The following is a 19,691-nucleotide window of genomic DNA, read 5'->3' on the forward strand; positions in this document are numbered from 1 at the left end:
TGCTGTTCTGCAGAGGTCTGAACCCTCCACCATCAGTCTCCTCTTCATGGATGACATCGCGCTAGATGATAAGAGCGAGCGAGACATTCACACCACCAGGATCTACAGCTCACACAGAGGGAAGGTGGTCCTCACAGAGGGAAGGTGGTCCTCACAGAGGGAAGGTGGTCCTCACAGAGGGAAGGTGGTCCTCACAGAGGGAAGGTGGTCCTCACAGAGGGAAGGTGGTCCTCACAGAGGGGGACAGAGGACATTGAGGACAGTTACAAGTCCCTGTGAATCCCACAGACAAATGACATCGAAGAAGAAACAAGAAAAGAAGCTACGGCCAAATATCTACAACGAGTGAGACAAGTCCTGAAGCAGCTCAAAGGCAAGAACAAGTCCCGGGCAATAAACAGCCATGCCCTGTCAGTGATCAGACCCTGCCACGCCCTGTCAGTGATCTGACTCTGCCACGCCCTGTCAGTGATCTGACTCTGCCACGCCCTGTCAGTGATCAGGAAATGATTGAGTTGTTCAATTATGTTTAGAATCAGTTTCAGATTTTTTTTTCCGGAAATGTTCTTCAGAGATTTAGATTTTGAATCGATAAAGCAGTTTTTCTTCATTCTTATAATTTATTTATGATTATTCTTTATTTCTTTATTTATATTTAGATTTGTATCGATTATTAAAGGAGGAAGGATCATAAAACTCGTTTCTAGATTGATTCCGTTATGATGCGCGGTGATGACGTCACGCTGTGTTTACGGCTGTCACGTGACTGTTCGCAGGGGTCACGTGACTGTCAGCTGGGCTCGTGCAGCGGATGATTCAGCAGCAGCTCGAGGCCCGCGGACACCGCCACAGAACCGGGCTTCCAAAACCGTGCTAAACCGGGCCAAACGGGGCCGGGCCGGGGGAGATCACGGCGTTCACCGGGGAGGACGCGCGCGTGGCTCACCGCTATACGTCACGGGTCCCGTAAAAAACCCGCAAACGCCGGGTTTTACGGGGCTCAACCGGAGAGACGCCGCAGCGCGAGCCGAGCAGCGCCGGAAAACACCGAAGATGGCCGAGGTTTCCCGAGCGAGCTCCCGTCTCCTGTGAGAACATTTACACTGGATTTGAACCGCTCTGAACGCGCTGGAATAACACTTCACACCGCAAACACCCGCACATGGACCTCAACCACACTTCTGTCAATACATGGTTTGGTAAAAATGGCTGAAAACCGAGGCATTTCCGCGTTTTGTGTCGGATGCTGCAGCTGCTGCTGGTAGCGCGTGGCAGGTGAGACAAAAACACCGATATTCAATAACTTTCATTTCATACTTTTATTATTAACATGAGATTTAACTCATAAAAGCCTGAGATCTTTTGGGTGAATGTGGTGCTTCTCCCTGAAAGATGCTGCACAAGACGACTAACTATTCACTACTAACCAGACCTGGTTTAGACCTGCTTTAGTCCTGCTTTAGTCCTGGTTTAGTGCTGGTTTAGACCTGGTTTAGTGCTGGTTTAGTGCGGGTTTAGACCTGGTTTAGTCCTGCTTTAGTCCTGCTTTAGTCCTGCTTTAGTCCTGCTTTAGTCCTGGTTTAGACCTGGTTTAGACCTGCTTTAGTCCTGCTTTAGTCCTGCTTTAGTCCTGCTTTAGTCCTGCTTTAGTCCTGGTTTAGACCTGGTTTAGTCCTGCTTTAGTCCTGCTTTAGTCCTGCTTTAGTCCTGCTTTAGTCCTGGTTTAGTGCTGGTTTAGACCTGGTTTAGTGCTGGTTTAGTGCGGGTTTAGACCTGGTTTAGTCCTGCTTTAGTCCTGCTTTAGTCCTGCTTTAGTCCTGGTTTAGACCTGGTTTAGTCCTGCTTTAGTCCTGCTTTAGTCCTGCTTTAGTCCTGGTTTAGTCCTGCTTTAGTCCTGCTTTAGTCCTGCTTTAGTCCTGCTTTAGTCCTGGTTTAGACCTGGTTTAGTCCTGCTTTAGTCCTGCTTTAGTCCTGCTTTAGTCCTGCTTTAGTCCTGGTTTAGTCCTGGTTTAGACCTGGTTTAGTCCTGCTTTAGTCCTGCTTTAGTCCTGCTTTAGTCCTGGTTTAGTCCTGGTTTAGACCTGGTTTAGTCCCGGTTGGTGGTAAAACGAGGGGAATTGTTCAGATCAATAAAGTTTGGTTGAGTTTGTTTGAAGTTTCGACATTTGTTTGTGTGAAAGTTCCAGAATGAGGCTTTAAACGTCCTGTCGTCACTTTCATCTGCAAAAACCAACAGGACCAGGTTTTTACTGTATTATTCCCTGGAAGTTTCTCAAATAAACGCCGTTGACACGTGGACATGGACGCCGCGGCGTGGACTTCGTGGCGTTGCCGTGGCGATGCCGGGAAACGAGACGATTGTTGTTGTTTTCAGTTCCAGAGAAGAAGAAGTGGGAGGTTAAATAATCCTCGCGCTCTTCTAAACGGCAAACCAGGGACATTTGCATACGTTTCCATGGTTACACAGGACTTTTGCATGAACGCCGCGCGCTCCGTGTCCACTCTAAACTCTAAAGTGTGAATCATTGATACTCGGAACATTAAAGTTTCAGTCGTTGGCGTCACGTTCTGTTTTTCCATCGAGACGATCAGGTTTTTACCGGAGACAAAAGACAAACTGGGACAAAGAGCGTTTTGTCTCCCGTTTGCTTTGATCCTCGAGACGCTTATGAATAAAAACATGTGGAACAAAAGTGTGCGCAAAACACAAGGTTAGCCACAACTAACGACGATTTCTGCTAGCATAGCGCTTTAGCCACAACTAACAACGCTTTCTGCTAGCATAGCGCGTTAGCCACAACTAACAACTCTTTCTACTAGCATAGCGCATTAGCCACAACTAACAAGGCTTTCTGCTAGCATAGCGCGTAAGCCATAACTAACGGCCCTTTCTACTAGCATAGCGCGTAAGCCACAACTAACGGCGCTTTCTACTAGCATAGCGCGTTAGCCACAACTAACAACGCTTTCTGCTAGCATAGCGCGTAAGCCACAACTAACGGCGCTTTCTACTAGCATAGCGCGTAAGCCACAACTAACGGCGCTTTCTACTAGCATAGCGCGTAAGCCACAACTAACGGCGCTTTCTACTAGTATAGCGCGTTAGCCACAACTAACGGCGCTTTCTACTAGCATAGCGCGTAAGCCACAACTAACGACGCTTTCTACTAGCATAGCGCGTTAGCCACAACTAACGGCGCTTTCTACTAGCATAGCGCGTAAGCCACAACTAGCAACGCTTTCTGCTAGCATAGCGTGTTAGCCACAACTAACGACACTTTCTACTAGCATAGCGCGTTAGCCACAACTAACGACACTTTCTTCTAGCATAGTGCGTTAGCCACAACTACCGATGCTTTCTACTAGCATAGCGCGTTAGCCACAACTAACGACGCGTTCTTCTGTGGATTATGACGCCAATAAAGGAGTAAAAAGACAAGCGAGAGAGAGAACACTTATGAACAAAGTGTGTTATTGATGAGAATCTGCAATAGGGCAACACGGAGAAAGCATAGCGCGTTAGCAACACAGAGCTAGCATAGCTCGTTAGCAACACATAGTTAGCATAGCACGTTAGCAACACAAACCTCATTTGTGTGTGTTAAATCTCAGTTGTGTGTGTTAAATCTCAGTTGTGTGTGTTAACCTCAGTTGTGTGTGTAAAATCTCAGTTGTGTGTGTTAAACCTCAGTTGTGTGTGTTAACCTCAGTTGTGTGTGTTGAACCTCAGTTGTGTGTGTTAACCTCAGTTGTGTGTGTTAAATCTCAGTTGTGTGTGTTAAACCTCAGTTGTGTGTGTTAAATCTCAGTTGTGTGTGTTAACCTCAGTTGTGTGTGTTAAACCTCAGTTGTGTGTGTTAAATCTCAGTTGTGTGTGTTAAACCTCAGTTGTGTGTGTTAAATCTCAGTTGTGTGTGTTAAACCTCTGTTGTGTGTGTTAAACCTCAGTTGTGTGTGTTGAACCTCAGCTGTGTGTGTTAAATCTCAGTTGTGTGTGTTAACCTCAGTTGTGTGTGTTAAATCTCAGTTGTGTGTGTTAACCTCAGTTGTGTGTGTTAAATCTCAGTTGTGTGTGTTAACCTCAGTTGTGTGTGTTAAATCTCAGTTGTGTGTGTTAACCTCAGTTGTGTGTGTTAAATCTCAGTTGTGTGCGTTAAATCTCAGTTGTGTGTGTTAAACCTCAGTTGTGTGTGTTGAACCTCAGTTGTGTGTGTTAACCTCAGTTGTGTGTGTTGAACCTCAGTTGTGTGTGTTAACCTCAGTTGTGTGTGTTAAACCTCAGTTGTGTGTGTTGAATCTCAGTTGTGTGTGTTAAACCTCAGTTGTGTGTGTTGAACCTCAGTTGTGTGTGTTAACCTCAGTTGTGTGTGTTAAATCTCAGTTGTGTGTGATAAATCTCAGTTGTGTGTGATAAATCTCAGTTGTGTGTGTTAAATCTCAGTTGTGTGTGTTAAATCTCAGTTGTGTGTGTTAAACCTCAGTTGTGTGTGTTGAACCTCAGTTGTGTGTGTTAAATCTCAGATTTACAGTTGTCGATATCTGAATTGTGTCCTTTAGACTTTGGCCTCGCTCTCTTCAGACGTGTCGAGTTTTATAACTTCTCTGATATGAACTCATCAATAACTCAGCTTAGAACAAGGACACAAGGACACAGGGACACACGGACACACGGACACACGGACACAGGGACACAGGGACACAGGGACACAGGGACACAGGGACACAGGGACACAGAGACACACGGACACACGGACACACGGACACAGGGACACAGGGACACACGGACACACGGACACACGGACACACGGACACAAGGACAAAGGGGGGGCACAAAGGCACCGAGGCGTTGCTCCGGCCTTGCTCCGGACAAACTGAACACCACAAACTCCAGCCAAACGTTTTCAGTGACCGATAGCGATGAGCTTCCACGTGGAGGGTTCTGGATCCTCTTTGAAGCGTTCGTTGCTATGATACAAAACACATTTAAAAACAGGAGGAGCTGGAGACACTGAAGGGTTAAACTGAGAGAAGAGATAAATACAGTGAACACATCACACGACTCACTCTGATCCTACTGAGGACTACTGCATCCACTACTGCATCCACTACTGCACTACAACACTTACAAATATACAAATATTATTACTGCTTTATCTACTATTACTGCAGTTCATCAACTTTTCACTGCTCTGAACTGATGAGACAATGGTAAGAGTCTTTTACTTTTACTGAACCAGGACTGAACCAGGACTAAACCAGGACTGAACCAGGACTGAACCAGGACTGAACCAGGACTGAACCAGGACTGAACCAGGACTGAACCAGGACTGAACCAGGACTAAACCAGGACTAAACCAGGACTAAACCAGGACTAAACCAGGACTGAACCAGGACTAAACCAGGACTGAACCAGGACTGAACCAGGACTCTTTTGCTTGAGAATATTTAAATAATTTATGTTCAAAGCTTCAGGTTCAGACTGAAACAGGATCTGAATCGGTTTTGCCCTGGAGCCTGAGGAACACGGGACAGGATTAAAATCAGGTCTAAGGCAGGACAAAAGCGGGCCAGTTGGGTGTGTGTAGGAGCTGCTTTAAGGCCTGATCTTTATGTCTCTGTGGGAGTGGACTGTCATAGTCCACAAACACCCCGACCTTCTGAGGAGCTCGCTGCAGAGGGTCAGAAGGACCTGTACAAGCCAAGTAGTGATCTTTGTTTCTCAACCTGATGCACCAGAATCCATTTTTAGGAGTCGCAGTGACCTCTCCCTTCCTGTTGATGGACTCTTGGGCCACTCCTAAAGTCCAGTCTGTTTTCCCTTTGACCTGAACCTCAAAGTAAAACCTGCCTGAGGAGAAACTCTGCTTTCCCAGAACATTAACATATCGATCAAACCTGAGAGGAGAATCTGGGAGCTTCTTCCTCACATCAGTGTGATGAACCTGTTTGAGATCTTCAGACAGAACGAGCCTTGGAGCTGCAGTGTCTGGATCCAGAGTGACCTTCACCACAAACTGCTTCACTCTCAGTAGTTCTAATCTTAAAGACACTTCAGAGAGATGTTTCTCCAGCTCAGACAGAGCCCGGGCTGCACTGCCCTCACACGTCTCCGGCTCAAAGCTCACACTGCTCCACTCCTTCAGCCCAGCAGGGGGCGTAAGTGCAGGGCAGCTCTGTAGAAAGTGGAGGGGGTCTTGAGAGCGTGAGAGCCGCTCCTCCTCAGTGCTGCTCTTCTCCAGCTCACAGATCTCCTGTTCCAGCTGCTGCACCAGCTCCTGGGCTCGTTTGTGGCTCTGGCTCTGCTTCTCCTGCAGCTCCTCTAAGAACCGGTCCTGAAGGCTCTGAACAGACTGCATGAGATCAGTGAAGACCTGCAGTCATGCTTTTAGATATGTCTAGATTAGACAGATGCACCACTACTACTACTACTGCTGCTGCTGCTGCTGCTGCTGCTGCTGCTGCTGCTGCTGCTGCTGCTGCTGCTGCTGCTGCTGCTGCTGCTGCTGCTGCTGCTGCTGCTGCTGCTGCTGCTGCTGCTGCTGCTGCTGCTGCTGCTGCTGCTGCTCTGGACTGTAAGGTTCTGGTTCAGGTGTGTAGTGGTCACTGCTGCCGGTCAGAACACTCCTTAAGGCCTGGATGAATATACAGATAGGAAGAAACAATAAGGAGACACGAGGACGGCTTCAGGATCTTCAGTGATCCTCTCTGGTCAACACAGATTGATTTCTTGATTCGTAATCGTAAACCTGACGGACTCATACCGCCTCTTATGTAACTTCAATGTGATGTCATAAAGTGTGATATGCAAAGGTGGGAGCGCCCCCTCCTGGTTGCTCCACTCACTACAAGTGCATGGAAACAAAGAAGTTACAGGGCCTTTTGCACAAACTAAGGTTCATCTTTGCTTTTTCTCCTCAAATCTGAAAAGCTTTGATGGACAAACTGTGACTAAACGACTTCCCTGAAGCTCCGTTATAAAATGTTAGTTCCTAAATTGCATGGATGTGGTTTTAGCAGCTCATTTTTGGTCCGTTTTGATTCTTTGGTTCCGGACGTCACGGCCCTGGTGCTGTTGTGAGGATGGACAGAGCGCTCCTTCATGGACATGTCGCCGTAGTTCTAATATTAGCAGCGGAATGTCCCCGCGGGGCCGCCGTCCTCCGTCACACGCTTAAAGAAGGGTCGTTTGTTCAGAGCCGAGGACGAACTTGTGATCGCGGCGTGGAAGGATCATCAGGACGAGCCGCGAGGAAAACTTACACAACTAAAGGCTCTGGATCTGATAAAGACGTCTTACAGCCTGATCCTGGTGGACTGGACTCGTGTCCCAGAGTGCAGCCTGTCCTCAGACACGTGTCCCAGAACGCCGCCTGTCCTCAGACACGTGTCCCAGAGCGCCCCCTGTTCTCAGACACGTGTACCAAAGCGCCCCCTGTCCTCAGAAACGTGTCCCAGAGCGCCCCCTGTTCTCAGACAAGTGTCCCAGAGCGCCCCCTGTCCTCAGACACGTGTCCCAGAGCGCCCCCTGTTCTCAGACACGTGTCCCAGAGCGCCCCCTGTCCTCAGACGCGTGTCCCAGAGCGCCCCCTGTCCTCAGACGCGTGTCCCAGAGCGCCCCCTGTCCTCAGACGCGTGTCCCGGAGCCTGCCCTGTCCTCAGACGCGTGTCCCGGAGCCTGCCCTGTCCTCAGACGCGTGTCCCGGAACCTGCCCTGTCCTCAGACGCGTGTCCCAGAACCTGCCCTGTCCTCAGACGCGTGTCCCAGAACCTGCCCTGTCCTCAGACGCGTGTCCCAGAACCTGCCCTGTCCTCAGACGCGTGTCCCAGAACCTGCCCTGTCCTCAGACGCGTGTCCCAGAACCTGCCCTGTCCTCAGACGCGTGTCCCAGAACCTGCCCTGTCCTCAGACGCGTGTCCCAGAGCGCCCCTGTCCTCAGACGCGTGTCCCAGAGCGCCCCTGTCCTTAGACAAGTGTCCCAGAGCGCCCCCTGTCATTGGACAAGTGTCCCAGGGCGCCCCTGTCCTCAGACTCGTGTCCCAGAGCGCCCCTGTCCTCAGACACGTGTCCCGGAGCGCCCCCTGTCCTCAGACACGTGTCCCGGAGCGCCCCCTGTCATCAGACACGTGTCCCGGAGCGCCCCCTGTCATCAGACACGTGTCCCAGAGCGCCCCCTGTCATCAGACACGTGTCCCAGAGCGCCCCCTGTCATCAGACATGTGTCTCAGAGCCTTCCCTGTCCTCAGACACGTGTCCCAGAGCGCCCCTGTCCTCAGACACGTGTCCTAGAGCGCCCGCTGTCATCGGACATGTCTCCCAGACCAGTTTTAATGCTGGTCTTAAATGAAGAGACGGTGTCTCTTTAACGTGGACAGGGTCTCAGTGGCTAAGCGCTCGACTCTGCTCCTCTGTGATTTTTAGCAACAATATTCTCGATCTAGAAGCTTTGTTCTAAAAGAACATCGACTAAGCGCACACTAAGCTCTTAGTCCTAAGCGCTTAGGACTAAACGTGGACTAAATGAAGAACAGTTTCCAGATATTGTGGTGTTTAGGATCCTGCTCTCGCCTTTAGCTCAAGATGTCAGAAGTCAACGCCGCAGACAAACGGTTGAACACCAGGTTTTCAAAGCTGAAGCTCCGGTTCAGTTTTTTGACTTTGGAATTTCACTTTTCTGACGGACATTTGTTTGACGTTTGTAGAGGGCGTGGCTGCAGTTCAGTCATGACTCTTGTTTGTTTTGGAGCTGTGTCACAGACAGGTTCAAATACAACTTCAGCTGAGAAATGTCTAAACCTGGACTAGATCAAGACTAAACCTGGACTAGATCAAGACTAAACCTGGACTAGATCAAGACTAAACCTGGACTAGATCAAGACTAAACCTGGACTAGATCAGGACTAAACCTGGAGTAGATCAGGACTGAACCTGGACTAGATCAGGACTAAACCTGGACTAGATCAAGACTAAACCTGGACTAGATCAAGACTAAACCTGGACTAGATCAAGACTAAACCTGGACTAGATCAAGACTAAACCTGGACTAGATCAGGACTGAACCTGGACTAGATCAAGACTAAACCTGGACTAGATCAGGACTAAACCTGGACTAGATCAAGACTAAACCTGGACTAAACCTGGACTAGATCAGGACTAAACCTGGACTAGATCAGGACTGAACCTGGACTAGATCAAGACTAAACCTGGACTAAACCTGGACTAGATCAGGACTAAACCTGGACTAGATCAGGACTAAACCTGGACTAGATCAGGACTAAACCTGGACTAGATCAGGACTAAACCTGGACTAGATCAAGACTAAACCTGGACTAGATCAGGACTAAACCTGGACCAGATCAGGACTAAACCTGGACTAGATCAGGACTACACCTGGACTAGATCAGGACTACACCTGGACTAGATCAGGACTACACCTGGACTAGATCAGGACTAAACCTGGACTAGATCAGGACTAAACCTGGACTAGATCAGGACTAAACCTGGACCAGATCGAGACTAAACCTGGACCAGATCAAGACTAAACCTGGACTAGATCAAGACTAAACCTGGACTAGATCAAGACTAAACCTGGACTAGATCAGGACTAAACCTGGACTACACCTGGACTAGATCAGGACTACACCTGGACTAGATCAGGACTACACCTGGACTAGATCAAGACTAAACCTGGACTAGATCAAGACTAAACCTGGACTAAACCTGGACTAGATCAGGACTAAACCTGGACTAGATCAAGACTAAACCTGGACTAGATCAGGACTAAACCTGGACTAGATCAAGACTAAACCTGGACTAGATCAGGACTAAATCTGGACTAGATCAAGACTAAACCTGGACTAGATCAGGACTAAACCTGGACTAGATCAGGACTAAACCTGGACTAGATCAGGACTACACCTGGACTAGATCAGGACTAAACCTGGACTAGATCAGGACTAAACCTGGACTAGATCAGGACTAAATCTGGACTAGATCAAGACTAAACCTGGACTAGATCAGGACTAAACCTGGACTAGATCAAGACTAAACCTGGACTAGATCAGGACTAAACCTGGACTAGATCAGGACTAAACCTGGACTAGATCAGGACTAAAAATGTGGTCGAGCGATGAATCGACATAACTCCTGAATCACCACATTCTTTACAAACGACTATTTGGTTCTCTCGTTTTTTTCTCTCCAGATTCGCCCCGCCGCGGCCTCCATGTTGAAGTGGGCGGGGCCTGATGTCCGCCCCCCCTCCCGTCTCCATGCCGACCGCTGTCATGACGACCGCGCCGGTGTCTAGGCTGCCGAAGTTCACCGCGTCCTCGTCGCGGCTAACGAAACCGGCGCCGACTCCGAAGAACTCCACGTCTGCTGCTGCTGCTAACGCTACTGCTGCTAATACTAATGCTAACGCCGACATGGGCCAAGCTGCCTCTGTAAACACTGGACAATTTATTAGCTCCACAACTAGCCGCCTAAACGTCGGATTCTACCACCATTCGGTCTCAAATTCTGGAGTTAAAACCAGTTTGATCAACGGCAAACAAAACGGCTTCATCCGCGCGCCGACCAACTTCACCGCGAAATGGCGCAAGGAAAACATGGAAGACGCATCTGCCGATTTCGAATACAAGTCCGGAAAGGGCGCTAACAGCAAAAAAACGCTGAGTAATTTCACCGGAAAGACTCAGAATGCGCTTTGGAGCCCCAAAGCCGTTTCAAAAGCGGGAAAAGTTGCGCAAAAATCGACTCTGAATTGTTTAGCGAAGAAGCAAAATGGAAGCTGCCTGTCCAAAACGAGAAGCGTATCGCCGTTGGAAGTTAAGAAGCAGGTCGCGGGACGGTCTCACTCTAGCGATAGCATCGGCACGGCGCAGAGCGGCAAGCTAACGACGAGCGATAAAGTGAGGTCGAGGAGTTTGACGCAGGTGCAAAGGCAACCGTCGCCGACCGCTGCGAGTCCGGCGGGGAAAAGCAGAGCCTACTCCACGAACCGAGTGGAGAGGAAGACGGGAAACACGGCCGCGGCGGCGTCCATGTTGCCCACGGCGATGATGAAAAAGCCGCTGGTGCCGAGGCAAAATGGAGGCGGGAACTTCAAAATGAGAGCGGGAATTTTTAAAGAAGCCGGACCGATCCGAGTCCAGAACGAACCCAAACGGAACCAGAGGAGGAACTCTGTGGAGACGCCGTCGGATGATAGTCCAGGTCTGGACTGGGACTGGACCGGACCAAGACTAAATTGGGTCTAAACCGAAAATGAACCAGGGCTAAACTGGAACTGGACCTGGACTAAACCAGACTAAAACCGTATCAAAACAAAGCTAAACTGGGATGAAACAGAGGACTGAAACAGAGGACTGAAACGGGACTGAAACGGGACTGAAACGGGACTGAAACGGGACTGAAACGGGACTGAAACGGGACTGAAACGGGACTAAACCAGGTCTAAACCAGGTCTAAACCAGATCTAAACCAGGTCTACCCAGGTCTAAACCAGGTCTAAACTAGGACTAAACCAGGACTAAACCAGGACTAAACCAGGACTAAACCAGGACTAAACCAGGACTAAACCAGGACTAAACCAAGTCTAAACCAAGTCTAAACCAAGTCTAAACCAAGTCTAAACCAAGTCTAAACCAAGTCTAAACCAGGTCTAAACCAGGTCTAAACCAGGTCTAAACCAGGTCTAAACCAGGTCTAAACCAGGTCTAAACCAGGTCTAAACCAGGTCTAAACCAGGTCTAAACCAGGTCTAAACCAGCCCTTGTCTAAGTGTAACCGTGTTTGATCCGGGTTCAGGCAGTTCTCCGGAGGCTCCAGACTCCAGGGGCCTGTCGTCGCAGCGTGGATCCCAGGACGAGGTGTCGATGCTGGGGGAGACTCTGGAGGACATGTCTCTGTCCTCCACCTCGTCTTTGGACCATCATGACACGAGTCAGGAGTACATGGACGACTTCGACAACCTGGGTATGTTCCACGTCACATTCCACGTCACGTCACGTTCCACGTCACGTCACGTTCCACGTCACGTCACGTTCCACGTCACGTCATGTTCCACGTCACGTTCCACGTCACGTTCCACGTCACGTTCCACGTCACGTTCCACGTCACGTCATGTTCCACGTCATGTTCCACGTCACGTTCCACGTCACGTTCCACGTCACGTTCCACGTCACGTCATGTTCCACGTCACGTTCCACGTCACGTCACGTTCCACGTCACGTTCCACGTCACGTTCCAAGTCACGTTCCACGTCACGTCATGTTCCACGTCACGTTCCACGTCACGTCATGTTCCACGTCACGTTCCACGTCACGTCATGTTCCACGTCACGTTCCACGTCACGTTCCACGTCACGTTCCACGTCACGTTCCACGTCACTTCACGTTCCACGTCACGTTCCACGTCACGTTCCACGTCACTTCACGTTCCACGTCACGTTCCACGTCACGTTCCACGTCACGTCATGTTCCACGTCACGTTCCACGTCACGTTCCACGTCACGTTCCACGTCACGTCATGTTCCACGTCACGTTCCACGTCACGTCATGTTCCACGTCACGTTCCACGTCACGTTCCACGTCATGTTCCACGTCACGTTCCACGTCACGTCATGTTCCACGTCACGTTCCACGTCACGTTCCACGTCACGTTCCACGTCACGTCATGTTCCACGTCATGTTCCACGTCATGTTCCACGTCACGTTCCACGTCACGTCATGTTCCACGTCATGTTCCACGTCACGTTCCACGTCACGTTCCACGTCACGTTCCACGTCACGTTCCACGTCACGTTCCACGTCACGTCATGTTCCACGTCACGTTCCACGTCACGTCATGTTCCACGTCATGTTCCACGTCACGTCATGTTCCACGTCATGTTTCACGTCACGTTCCACGTCACGTCATGTTCCATGTCACGTTCCACGTCACGTTCCACGTCACGTCATGTTCCATGTCACGTTCCACGTCACGTCATGTTCCACGTCACGTTCCACGTCACGTTCCACGTCACGTCACGTTCCACGTCATGTTCCACGTCACGTCATGTTCCACGTCATGTTTCACGTCACGTTCCACGTCACGTTCCACGTCACGTCATGTTCCACGTCACGTTCCACGTCACACGTCACGTCATGTTCCACGTCACGTTCCACGTCACGTCACGTTCCACGTCACGTTCCACGTCACGTTCCACGTCACGTTCCACGTCACGTTCCACGTCACGTTCCACGTCACGTTCCACGTCACGTTCCACGTCACGTTCCACGTCACGTCATGTTCCACGTCATGTTCCACGTCACGTTCCACGTCACGTTCCACGTCACGTCATGTTCCACGTCATGTTCCACGTCACGTCATGTTCCACGTCATGTTTCACGTCACGTTCCACGTCATGTTCCACGTCACGTCATGTTCCACGTCATGTTTCACGTCACGTTCCACGTCACGTTCCACGTCACGTTCCACGTCACGTCATGTTCCACGTCACGTCATGTTCCACGTCATGTTCCACGTCACGTTCCACGTCACGTCACGTTCCACGTCACGTTCCACGTCACACGTCACGTCATGTTCCACGTCACGTTCCACGTCACGTCACGTTCCACGTCACGTTCCACGTCACGTCATGTTCCACGTCACGTCATGTTCCACGTCATGTTCCACGTCATGTTCCACGTCATGTTTCGCGTCACGTTCCACGTCACGTTCCACGTCACGTTCCACGTCACGTCATGTTCCACGTCACGTTCCACGTCACACGTCACGTCATGTTCCACGTCACGTTCCACGTCACGTTCCACGTCACGTCATGTTCCACGTCATGTTCCACGTCACGTTCCACGTCACGTCACGTTCCACGTCACGTTCCACGTCACGTTCCACGTCACGTTCCACGTCACGTTCCACGTCACGTTCCACGTCACGTCATGTTCCACGTCACGTTCCACGTCACGTCATGTTCCACGTCACGTTCCACGTCACGTCATGTTCCACGTCTCGTTCCACGTCACGTCATGTTCCACGTCACGTTCCACGTCACGTCATGTTCCACGTCACGTTCCACGTCACGTTCCACGTCACGTTCCACGTCACGTTCCACGTCACGTTCCACGTCACGTCATGTTCCACGTCACGTTCCACGTCACGTCATGTTCCACGTCACGTTCCACGTCACGTCATGTTCCACGTCTCGTTCCACGTCACGTCATGTTCCACGTCACGTTCCACGTCACGTCATGTTCCACGTCACGTTCCACGTCACGTCATGTTCCACGTCACGTTCCACGTCACGTTCCACGTCACGTTCCACGTCACGTTCCACGTCACGTTCCACGTCACGTCACGTTCCACGTCACGTTCCACGTCACGTTCCACGTCACGTCATGTTCCACGTCATGTTCCACGTCACGTCATGTTCCACGTCACGTCATGTTCCACGTCATGTTTCACGTCACGTTCCACGTCACGTTCCACGTCACGTCATGTTCCACGTCACGTCATGTTCCACGTCATGTTCCACGTCACGTTCCACGTCACGTTCCACGTCACACGTCACGTCATGTTCCACGTCACGTTCCACGTCACGTCACGTTCCACGTCACGTTCCACGTCACGTCATGTTCCACGTCACGTCATGTTCCACGTCATGTTTCGCGTCACGTTCCACGTCACGTTCCACGTCACGTCATGTTCCACGTCACGTTCCACGTCACACGTCACGTCATGTTCCACGTCACGTTTCACGTCACGTCATGTTCCACGTCATGTTCCACGTCACGTTCCACGTCACGTCACGTTCCACGTCACGTTCCACGTCACGTTCCACGTCACGTTCCACGTCACGTTCCACGTCACGTTCCACGTCATGTTCCACGTCACGTTCCACGTCACGTCATGTTCCACGTCACGTTCCACGTCACGTCATGTTCCACGTCACGTTCCACGTCACGTCATGTTCCACGTCTCGTTCCACGTCATGTCATGTTCCACGTCACGTTCCACGTCACGTCATGTTCCACGTCACGTTCCACGTCACGTCACGTTCCACGTCACGTTCCACGTCACGTTCCACGTCACGTCATGTTCCACGTCACGTTCCACGTCACGTTCCACGTCACGTTCCACGTCACGTCATGTTCCACGTCACGTTCCACGTCACGTTCCACGTCACGTTCCACGTCACGTCATGTTCCACGTCACGTTCCACGTCATGTTCCACGTCACGTTCCACGTCACGTTCCACGTCACGTTCCACGTCACGTCATGTTCCACGTCATGTTCCACGTAACGTTCCACGTCACGTTCCACGTCACGTTCCACGTCACGTTCCACGTCACGTCATGTTCCACGTCATGTTCCACGTCACGTCATGTTCCACGTCATGTTTCACGTCACGTTCCACGTCACGTTCCACGTCACGTTCCACGTCACACGTCACGTCATGTTCCACGTCACGTTCCACGTCACGTCACGTTCCACGTCATGTTCCACGTCACGTCATGTTCCACGTCATGTTCCACGTCATGTTCCGCGTCATGTTCCGCGTCATGTTTCGCGTCACGTTCCACGTCACGTTCCACGTCACGTCATATTCCACGTCACGTTCCACGTCACGTCATGTTCCACGTCACGTTCCACGTCACACGTCACGTCATGTTCCACGTCACGTTCCACGTCACACGTTACGTCATGTTCCACGTCACGTTCCACGTCACGTCATGTTCCACGTCACGTTCCACGTCACGTTCCACGTCACGTTCCACGTCACGTTCCACGTCACGTTCCACGTCACGTTCCACGTCACGTCATGTTCCACGTCACGTTCCACGTCACGTCATGTTCCACGTCACGTTCCACGTCACGTTCCACGTCACGTCATGTTCCACGTCATGTTCCACGTCATGTTCCACGTCACGTTCCACGTCACGTCATGTTCCACGTCACGTTCCACGTCACGTTCCACGTCACGTTCCACGTCACGTTCCACGTCACGTCATGTTCCACGTCACGTTCCACGTCACGTTCCACGTCACGTTCCACGTCACGTCATGTTCCACGTCATGTTCCACGTCATGTTCCGCGTCATGTTCCGCGTCATGTTTCGCGTCACGTTCCACGTCACGTTCCACGTCACGTCATATTCCACGTCACGTTCCACGTCACGTCATGTTCCACGTCACGTTCCACGTCACACGTCACGTCATGTTCCACGTCACGTTCCACGTCACACGTCACGTCATGTTCCACGTCACGTTCCACGTCACGTCATGTTCCACGTCACGTTCCACGTCACGTTCCACGTCACGTTCCACGTCACGTTCCACGTCACGTTCCACGTCATGTTCCACGTCACGTTCCACGTCACGTCATGTTCCACGTCATGTTCCACGTCACGTTCCACGTCACGTTCCACGTCACGTCATGTTCCACGTCATGTTCCACGTCATGTTCCACGTCACGTTCCACGTCACGTTCCACGTCACGTCATGTTCCACGTCATGTTCCACGTCATGTTCCACGTCACGTTCCACGTCACGTCATGTTCCACGTCACGTTCCACGTCACGTCATGTTCCACGTCATGTTCCACGTCACGTCATGTTCCACGTCATGTTTCACGTCACGTTCCACGTCACGTTCCACGTCACGTCATGTTCCATGTCACGTTCCACGTCACACGTCACGTCATGTTCCACGTCACGTTCCACGTCACGTCACGTTCCACGTCACGTCACGTTCCACGTCACGTTCCACGTCACGTCATGTTCCACGTCACGTCATGTTCCACGTCATGTTCCACGTCATGTTTCGCGTCACGTTCCACGTCACGTTCCACGTCACGTCATGTTCCACGTCACGTTCCACGTCACACGTCACGTCATGTTCCACGTCACGTTCCACGTCACGTTCCACGTCACGTTCCACGTCACGTTCCACGTCACGTTCCACGTCATGTCATGTTCCACGTCATGTTCCACGTCACGTTCCACGTCACGTCACGTTCCACGTCACGTTCCACGTCACGTTCCACGTCACGTTCCACGTCACGTCATGTTCCACGTCACGTTCCACGTCACGTTCCACGTCACGTTCCACTTCACGTCGTGTTCCACGTCATGTTCCACGTCACGTTCCACGTCACGTCATGTTCCACGTCACGTTCCACGTCACGTCATGTTCCACGTCACGTTCCACGTCACGTCATGTTCCACGTCACGTTCCACGTCACGTTCCACGTCACGTTCCACGTCACGTCATGTTCCACGTCACGTTCCACGTCACGTTCCACGTCACGTCATGTTCCACGTCACGTTCCACGTCACGTCATGTTCCACGTCACGTTCCACGTCACGTCACGTTCCACGTCACGTTCCACGTCACGTTCCACGTCACGTTCCACGTCACGTCATGTTCCACGTCACGTTCCACGTCACGTTCCACGTCATGTTCCACGTCACGTTCCACGTCACGTTCCACGTCACGTTCCACGTCACGTCATGTTCCACGTCACGTTCCACGTCACGTTCCACGTCACGTCATGTTCCACGTCACGTCATGTTCCACGTCACGTCATGTTCCACGTCATGTTTCACGTCATGTTTCGCGTCACGTTCCACGTCACGTTCCACGTCACGTCATGTTCCACGTCACGTTCCACGTCACACGTCACGTCACGTTCCACGTCACGTCACGTTCCACGTCACGTTCCACGTCACGTCATGTTCCACGTCACGTCATGTTCCACGTCATGTTCCACGTCATGTTTCGCGTCACGTTCCACGTCACGTTCCACGTCACGTCATGTTCCACGTCACGTTCCACGTCACACGTCACGTCATGTTCCACGTCACGTTCCACGTCACGTTCCACGTCACGTTCCACGTCACGTTCCACGTCACGTTCCACGTCATGTCATGTTCCACGTCATGTTCCACGTCACGTTCCACGTCACGTCACGTTCCACGTCACGTTCCACGTCACGTTCCACGTCACGTTCCACGTCACGTCATGTTCCACGTCACGTTCCACGTCACGTTCCACGTCACGTTCCACTTCACGTCGTGTTCCACGTCATGTTCCACGTCACGTTCCACGTCACGTCATGTTCCACGTCACGTTCCACGTCACGTCATGTTCCACGTCACGTTCCACGTCACGTCATGTTCCACGTCACGTTCCACGTCACGTTCCACGTCACGTTCCACGTCACGTCATGTTCCACGTCACGTTCCACGTCACGTTCCACGTCACGTCATGTTCCACGTCACGTTCCACGTCACGTCATGTTCCACGTCACGTTCCACGTCACGTCACGTTCCACGTCACGTTCCACGTCACGTTCCACGTCACGTTCCACGTCACGTCATGTTCCACGTCACGTTCCACGTCACGTTCCACGTCATGTTCCACGTCACGTTCCACGTCACGTTCCACGTCACGTCATGTTCCACGTCACGTTCCACGTCACGTTCCACGTCACGTCATGTTCCACGTCACGTCATGTTCCACGTCACGTCATGTTCCACGTCATGTTTCACGTCACGTTCCACGTCACGTCATGTTCCATGTCATGTTTCACGTCACGTTCCACGTCACGTTCCACGTCACGTCATGTTCCATGTCACGTTCCACGTCACACGTCACGTCATGTTCCACGTCACGTTCCACGTCACGTCACGTTCCACGTCACGTCACGTTCCACGTCACGTTCCACGTCACGTCATGTTCCACGTCACGTCATGTTCCACGTCATGTTCCACGTCATGTTTCGCGTCACGTTCCACGTCACGTTCCACGTCACGTCATGTTCCACGTCACGTTCCACGTCACACGTCACGTCATGTTCCACGTCACGTTCCACGTCACGTTCCACGTCACGTTCCACGTCACGTTCCACGTCACGTTCCACGTCATGTCATGTTCCACGTCATGTTCCACGTCACGTTCCACGTCACGTTCCACGTCACGTTCCACGTCACGTTCCACGTCACGTTCCACGTCACGTCATGTTCCACGTCACGTTCCACGTCACGTTCCACGTCACGTTCCACTTCACGTCGTGTTCCACGTCATGTTCCACGTCACGTTCCACGTCACGTCATGTTCCACGTCACGTTCCATTCACGTCATGTTCCACGTCACGTTCCACGTCACGTCATGTTCCACGTCACGTTCCACGTCACGTTCCACGTCACGTTCCACGTCACGTCATGTTCCACGTCACGTTCCACGTCACGTTCCACGTCACGTCATGTTCCACGTCACGTTCCACGTCACGTCATGTTCCACGTCACGTTCCACGTCACGTCACGTTCCACGTCACGTTCCACGTCACGTTCCACGTCACGTTCCACGTCACGTCATGTTCCACGTCACGTTCCACGTCACGTTCCACGTCATGTTCCACGTCACGTTCCACGTCACGTTCCACGTCACGTCATGTTCCACGTCACGTTCCACGTCACGTTCCACGTCACGTCATGTTCCACGTCACGTCATGTTCCACGTCACGTCATGTTCCACGTCATGTTTCACGTCACGTTCCACGTCACGTCATGTTCCATGTCACGTTCCACGTCACGTTCCACGTCACGTTCCACGTCACGTCACGTTCCACGTCACGTTCCACGTCACGTCATGTTCCACGTCACGTCATGTTCCACGTCATGTTCCACGTC

At 51.6% G+C, this 19,691-nt stretch overlaps 1 protein-coding gene across 5 annotated transcripts in view; it reads left to right on the forward strand.

Moving 5' to 3' along the window:
• The first annotated feature begins 805 nt into the window (after positions 1-805).
• Positions 806-19,691, forward strand: part of LOC140368843 (uncharacterized) — a 37,485-nt gene continuing 18,599 nt past the window's right edge. For 2 of the 5 annotated variants that reach the window (XM_072455974.1, XM_072455973.1), the window contains exons 1-3: positions 806-1,275; positions 10,203-11,215; positions 11,810-11,977. In XM_072455974.1, coding sequence (XP_072312075.1) covers positions 10,246-11,215; positions 11,810-11,977 — 1,138 coding nt within the window. In that variant the 5' untranslated portion in view covers positions 806-1,275; positions 10,203-10,245. Of the gene's footprint in view, positions 1,276-5,116; positions 5,209-10,202; positions 11,216-11,809; positions 11,978-19,691 lie in introns of those variants that run through there. The other 3 variants (XM_072455970.1, XM_072455972.1, XM_072455971.1) reach the window with 2 other exon arrangements.

This window comes from Eucyclogobius newberryi, unplaced genomic scaffold (assembly GCF_026437365.1).
Source record: "Eucyclogobius newberryi isolate DKJ021-1_F unplaced genomic scaffold, fEucNew1.0.hap1 SCAF_20, whole genome shotgun sequence".
NCBI classification, from domain to species: Eukaryota; Metazoa; Chordata; class Actinopteri; order Gobiiformes; family Gobiidae; genus Eucyclogobius; species Eucyclogobius newberryi.